This window comes from Balaenoptera musculus, chromosome 5 (assembly GCF_009873245.2).
Source record: "Balaenoptera musculus isolate JJ_BM4_2016_0621 chromosome 5, mBalMus1.pri.v3, whole genome shotgun sequence".
Lineage (NCBI taxonomy): Eukaryota > Metazoa > Chordata > Mammalia > Artiodactyla > Balaenopteridae > Balaenoptera > Balaenoptera musculus.
Window position 1 is genome coordinate 52,642,481 of NC_045789.1, and position 6,880 is coordinate 52,649,360.

Consider the following 6,880-nt stretch of genomic DNA (forward strand, 5'->3'; position numbering starts at 1 on the left):
CATATAGATGAAGAAAATGAGTCAGAGATCAAGTAATTAACTCAAAATCAACCTAGTAAGTTAACTCCAAAACCTGTACTTTTTTACTATATCAGAAAAGGAAGTATAGGATATGGCTCTTAAGCCAGAAAGGCTAGGCTGAAATCCTGGCTCTACCACTTAATAGCTATATGACCTTGAGAAAGTTACTTCTCTTTGCCAGTTTCTTCATCCTTAAAATATGGATAATAGAACTTACTACATAAGAGTTGTGAGGAATAAGGATATAAATAAAATGCTTAAAAAGTACCTTTGCACTTAATATAAACTTTTATTTCTAACTTTCCTTTTTTATTTATAAGAAAATTATCCGGCATGTGCGTTACTCTGGCAGCAGCTGTAAGCCAGAAGTTAAAAGAATGAAGGCTCAAATTAAGACGGCTTGGGTCCAAATCCCAAGCATATGTCCTTTAGAAAGTTAACCTCCGGGAATTTCAGCATCCTCATCTCTGACAGAAGAGAACAGTACCACCGCACAAACTTGTGGCAAATGTTTTAATAATAAATATTAACCACTGACCATCTCTGCATTTCTAGCAGCTAGCACAATGTTTAATGAATAAACAGTTACATAGGTAAGACGTCCTTTGTGCTTTCCTTCACTAGTTCTCTCATTTTCTCCCTGGCATTATCCTAAAAAATTTTTAAGTTCACCATCTCATCATCTTTTCCCTACTGTAAAGACCAGAATAACTATAAAGAAAAACGTAATTTTGTTACCACCTGAAGTTACCACTTACCCAGTAGTAATCATACCAGATTTTCAGCAAGTGGAGTGTACAAAGAGCACCCACCAGTACAGAAGGGGAAATGGAATTTTTATCTTACCACATTAAGGACTATTAAAAAATATTCACAGTTAATGTAATTAAGGCATATCTCTTTCTGTTTTTAACCAAGTTCCTCTTCAGTCCTAAGCTTGTACCACAATAAAATGTACAAAATCCTTAAGTTAATAGTAGACTCATTATTAACAAGTATGCTGCTCGAGAATTATACTTTAGGTAAATGAAATAATGTCAGAACTACTTTATAGCCTATCTTACAAATAAGATGATTGCCAAAGGTGCATTCTCTTCACTTTATGTGAAAAATTATAAAAGTACTATAAGTTTGACTGTTGCTCCACAACTAGCTGTGGAATTTCCCTAGGCTACTATTGGACAGAATGTTGGAGAACTTTTTTCATCACCATCTCTCTTCCCACGCACCCTCATACTGTTCCCGCAGTTCTTAGTATGATCTGATTACAAATTAAAACACAAATAAATTAAGCAGTAACCCAAACAATTTTCCCTATTGACAGACTTTTTAAAATTTACGGTTAGATATTAAATATTAATACAATCACGTCACCAGTTAAAAATAAAAATTTATTGATCCAAAATTATCACCAAAAAACTTAAGCTAAGCAAAAACTTTATTTAAGCTTAATGCTCTTTTTAACTCCTGCACGAATGCCAGATAGTTCACCACTATAACGTTGCTCTTCTCTACGAACTTCACGAACCTGGCCTCTTCTGCGAATTTTGGCTCTTCTGAACTTCTCCCGGTGTTTCACTCTGGGATTCCGATCAATCTTCTTTCTCCTAGGTGTAAGTCCCCTATTTTTAGCAATCTGATAAGTAATGGCTCTCTTTGTATTTTGAACTTCAGGAGCCTGTTCTTCAGTACTATCTTCTTTCTTTCTCTTCAATTTTTGTCTGTCTTCTATTTCTTTATAGTATTTCAGTGCAGCTTCATCAAAATCAGAATCATCAGAAAGGTCTGTAACAGTGGAGGCAGCAACAGCAGAAACAGATTTTGGCTTGGCCTTTGTGGATTTTGCTTTTAGATTCAGTTCTTCCTTTCCAGCACCACCTTTAAGTGTGAGCAGATGACGAATCTCAGAGGACAGCTTCTGATCCACAACTGACAGCTTGTTGATCAAATTTCGGTAGGTAACAAGCCTGTCTATGACAGGATGTCCATGTGCAGGGACTCTCCTAGCTTTCAGGATCAGATAAAAACTGATGTTGGAGCAGTAGTTCAAATAGAGGTTGTATTTGGTCCTCAGGTATTGGCTTCCTTTTCCAGGTGGAATGATCTTTTGCTCCACCAACTGTAGCAATGGCTCCAGCTCATCCTTCACCTCTGTCAACTTAACTTTCAGGTCATCTATCAGCTCCAAGAGCTCTGGTGATTCCTTTCGCAGCATCTTCAGCTTCTCTTTCACTGAAACTTTCGCCAAATCCTTCACGACCCGTGTCTCAACCTCATTTACCTGAGGTACTGGTTTTGCAAAGGCCTCCACCCAGGTAACTCCAAAATCGTCCTCTTGCAGAGCTTGGGCTAAACGCCGCTGAATGAGCTGTGCCTCCTCCTCCTCCTCTCTTTCCTCTTCCTCTACTTCTTGTTGACTCTGCCGGCCTCGGGACTTGGAACCATAGTCCGTGTCGTAGTAAAGTTTTTTCCTCTGACCCCACGACAAACTGGGATCCACCGAGGCCTCAGCCTCACTCTGCATGGAGCTCCCACCATCATCATCGTCATCCTCCTCATTCCCCGCACTCTCTTCATCGTCCTCATCGGCGATATCTAGGGCAAGCACCTCCTCCTCATCGCCATCCTCCTCCTCGTCCCCACTCTCCACTTCGCTCCATCCCTTAGCCAAGGCGGCCCGAGATCTGGCCTCATGGAAATCATCTACCTTATCTTGGTAGTAGCTGGAGTCCCCTGGTGAGGGTGGAGATTCCAAATTGTCATCATTTTCGTCCGCTGGGTCGCGACCTGCCTTAGCTCGCACAGCTGCCCACTTGGCCGCTCCGCGCCGCCGAGATCTCCCCACCATAGCTCGCGGTCTCAGCTTCTACAGCGACGTCAGGCTTTCGGTCACCTCTGACTTCCGCGCACGAGCCACGCGCTCCAGCAACAAGTCTCTATAACAGCCACGCGCTCTCTTACCACGCGCGTCTGCTGGCACTCCCGTAGGATGCAGGAGTTTCCACCTCCTTCCGGCCCCCAGGATGCTCTCTGTGTGGCGTTTGAACCAGGACTTCCGGTTGGTCCTTCAGGCCTTTCCGTGTAGGAACAATAGGTATAGGAAGTTCAGTTCCGTAGAGCCCTTTAGCCCAGTTCTTACTCTCGCGAGCCTGGGCGTGGCTAGGGGGAACGGCCTGGTGAACCGCGAGGTGAAGTCGCGGTGACCAGTGGAGGGCGCTTTACCTCCACGCCTAGGAGAGGTGTCGGGGCGTTGCAGTGAGTTGTCCTGCGCCTGTACCGGTTGTTCCCGGCTTGGAGCTGAGTCCAAGTGTAGAAGAATTCCTTGTTTACTGGAGTTTTATTTTCTCTGCCTATCCGTCTGGAAGTTAATCAGGTTGTTTTTGTCTCCGCAACGTCCAAATACGACATTTCTGGGCCCCGTAGCCTGAGGCGGCAGCGGCGCCACTGCGCTCGGGAATCCTGGCGCGGGCGTCCGGGAGAGCGCAGGCCGGGCCTCCGGGCGGGTGGTAGCCCGCCTCCAGCTCCTTTTCCGCAGGGCTCGGTGACTTCATGGGATTTGTGTCCCTGAGGAGTTTCTGAGGGGTCACGGTGGGAAGGCAGAGCCGCGCTCTAGAGTTTGCCTCTTTCCGAGGAGCTCAAGTAGGCTGCAGAAGGCACCGCGATTTCTCTGCCTTTTAGTGGAAGAGGTTCATTCTTCAAGATATTTTGGAAATGGCACATTTTAACTCTCAAGGGCGGACGCTTCATGAATTCTTCAACACTTAATAAGCACAGGGCAGCGTGCTAGGCTTTGGGAGAACAATGGTGGGCGAAAGCAGACGCTGTTCCTGCAGTGGTGGAACTTGTGGTCTAGCTGGGGGCACGCGTTAATCAAGTCATCAGGCAAAACGTGCCAGCTTATAATTGGGGTGAGTACAGGGAACACCTGTCCTGTGTTACCCAGCCTTCAGCTGCTGAAAATACTCAACCTGCCTTTTACATCGCTTTTTGTACACGCCATCCATCGCCCTTTACTAAACACTGAAGTGTTTAGTACTCCCGCCCAAATATGGGAAATTTCTGCTGTATTGAAGAGACAGTCTAAGCATCACCTCTTTGATCTCGTCTTTAACTCCCTTAGTCTTTTCCTCAGTTTTTCCGTATCACCTAGTAGACCTCAACGAACTATGATATTGCAAGCACGCAATACAGTGTCTGGCACAGAGTAAGTGTTCAATGAAGATTTGTTTAATGAATAAGTATTGAAATTGCAGTATTTGATTATCTATTTCAGGTGCTCCATAAACGGAGTGAATGAATAATGCATAAGTCTGTGAACATCCTTAAGGGAGATAACCTGAGCTGGAATGGATTTTAGGAATCATGAATTCCAATTCCAGTATCTTCATTGTATGCATGTGGAAACAAAGACTTGGGAAGGTTACATTAGCAAATGGAGCACAGAAACCTGGGATAGGGCTCCCACACCAGGCCCTCACATGCAGCTGTTATCAGTTCTTTGCTAATTCAATGTGAATGAGTTTCAGACCTTTTCCAGAGCATAGGCTAAGCTGGGTGGATGAAAGAAACCAAGAGCTCAGATGAAAGTGTTTGAAGAAGAGGGTGGTAATAAGGGAAAAATCAGTCAAATTTGTCTTTAGAAGTATTTCTAGGACTACAAGTGTGAAAGGACTGCCCTGCAATCTTAGAGTAATTCAGGGTTTAAGTTTTCAGACATTACATATGATAGGTTCATATTCATTATATATGTTAGGTATTATGACACCTTCAAATGTGGGTAGTTGAAAGCTGAGCTTTTGATAAGTTGCTAAAATTAATGGCGACATACAAGTTCTTTGCAGAAAGTGCAGTGTCATTAGGTTATGAAAAATAGTACAATTTTTTAGAAAAATGGTATTTTGAACTAAATATTTTTAAAGTGTTAAAAGTTATCTTAAGCATTTAAAAACCTTTACAAGATTTTAGGAAATACAATTTAAAGAATAAAAAAGGTGTGGGTAAAAGTCTTATGTTCTGATGGTAAGCCCAGAATTCATTTTTGAATGTAAATTTTAATAGGTTTTGTCATTCAGATATTAACTGCTTATTAATTGTAGCAGAATGCTACATGCTGTAGTAGATCCAAAGGTGAATTAGCCACAGTCTCTTCTAATCAGGTAGAAAAGAAGACATGCATACAGATTATACTAAAATACAAGGCAGTGTGTGAGGTAAACCCAGCGCTGTGAGAGATCAGAGGGGTGAGAGATCGTCTCTGGATTTTGTTCTGGAAATATTGCTTAAAGAATGTTGCATCTAAGCTGAGACTGTGATTAGATCCATGCTTTAAATGTATTAAATTTACATTATATGTAAGCATTAAGTTTTACTTAGGCACGTAAATCTGAATTTTTCTGTTCATTTTTATTGCTAATTATTTGAGAATTTGTAGTCATACTTAACAAAATGCGTATACTGTTATAGAGAAGGTAGAAAAATATTTTGGATATTTTTAATGGAATGATCACATTGTTCTAATATTATTTGGTTTATACTATACATTACATTTCCTAACTATTTAAAAGTTGCAATAACCAGTGCATATTCAGAGAGTGTTGTAGTCTAACATTCTCAGATCTTTTTGATGAACAGTTCAGAAGTTCTTCCATTCCAGCAGCTCCCATAGTCTAATCTTCCATAGCCTAATCTTGGAATTATTTGCTATTTGTTGAGGAAATTGTTTCCTTAAAAATTTGTACTGCTGTGACTTCCCTGGTGGTCCAGTGGTTGGGACTCATCACTTCCACTGCAGGGGGCGCGGGTTTGATCCCTGTTTGGGGAACTAAGATCCTGCATGCCGCGTGGCCAAAAAAAATTTTTTATTGCTGGAAAGACAGATTAATGCTTTATTATATCATAAGCCTATGCCAATTAAAAAGAAAAACAGAGTCCCCAGAGAAAATGCACAAATATTAAATAACATTTAACCATTATTTTTGTGGCAACTATAATGTATTATCAACTTGAATCTGTGTTACATTATTGTGATGCCTGCTCAGGAGTTAACACACTACACATAATGAGAGCCAACAGGGTGTTTTCTTTTTCTTTTTTTCTTTTAAGAATACCCTTTTTGCCTTATTCTAAGCCTCTTATAGCCTCTTAAGCCTCTTATAGGATTTTCTTACTGTAGAGGTAGGGGTTTATGAATGACACACTAGGTGATATTAGGATACTTTCTGCAGGGCATGAGTTCAGGTTGTTTAAGATATTCTACAACCAGATTAGCTTAAACTGATCTCAATTTCTTCTGGACTTGCAGCAATAATAATAGCTAACATTGAGAGTAGTTATTATGTTCCAGTACTGTTATAAGCTCTTGACATTTAACCCTATGTGGAAGTACTATGATAATCTCTAATTTAGGAAACTGAGGCACATGGAGTTTAAACGAGGTCTTAAGACTAGTAAATGGTAGAACTAGATTTGAACCCAGACAGTCTGGCTTTGGAATTCACACTATACTATAGCTAACTACTGTACTATATTGGCTTTCAAATATTCCCTTAATAGGTCTTTTCATTTCCATTCTCTGCTGTACATTTGATTCAGCATCATCAGGTAAATCTTCCTAGAATACCATTTCCCTCATCCCACACCCTTGCTCAAAATGCTTCAGTGACTCTCCATTACTGTCAAGATAAAGTTCACAACATACATGGCCCTCCCACAGTTTTGCCTCAAAGCAACCTTTCTCGCCATACCTTTCATTACCTCCCTACTAAAATCTTCCATTATAACTTAAATGCTCTACCACTCTTTATTCTCCAAACGTTGCTTTGTGATTTCCTCCTCTGTTTCTTTGCTCATCTTTTCAGGG

General features: G+C 41.2%; 1 protein-coding gene across 1 annotated transcript; it reads right to left on the reverse strand.

The window, feature by feature from the left end:
- Positions 1 to 517: 517 nt before the first annotated feature.
- On the reverse strand, positions 518 to 3,045 carry UTP3 (UTP3 small subunit processome component). The gene has a single exon (XM_036852177.1). The coding sequence runs from the start codon at positions 2,867 to 2,869 to the stop codon at positions 1,460 to 1,462; it is 1,410 nt and encodes a 469-aa protein (XP_036708072.1). The 5' UTR covers positions 2,870 to 3,045; the 3' UTR covers positions 518 to 1,459.
- Positions 3,046 to 6,880: the final 3,835 nt, after the last annotated feature.

Bases quoted from the DNA above. Each gene is read 5' to 3' on its own strand.
- UTP3 (XM_036852177.1), bottom strand. From the start codon at position 2,869: ATGGTGGGGAGATCTCGGCGGCGCGGAGCGGCCAAGTGGGCAGCTGTG.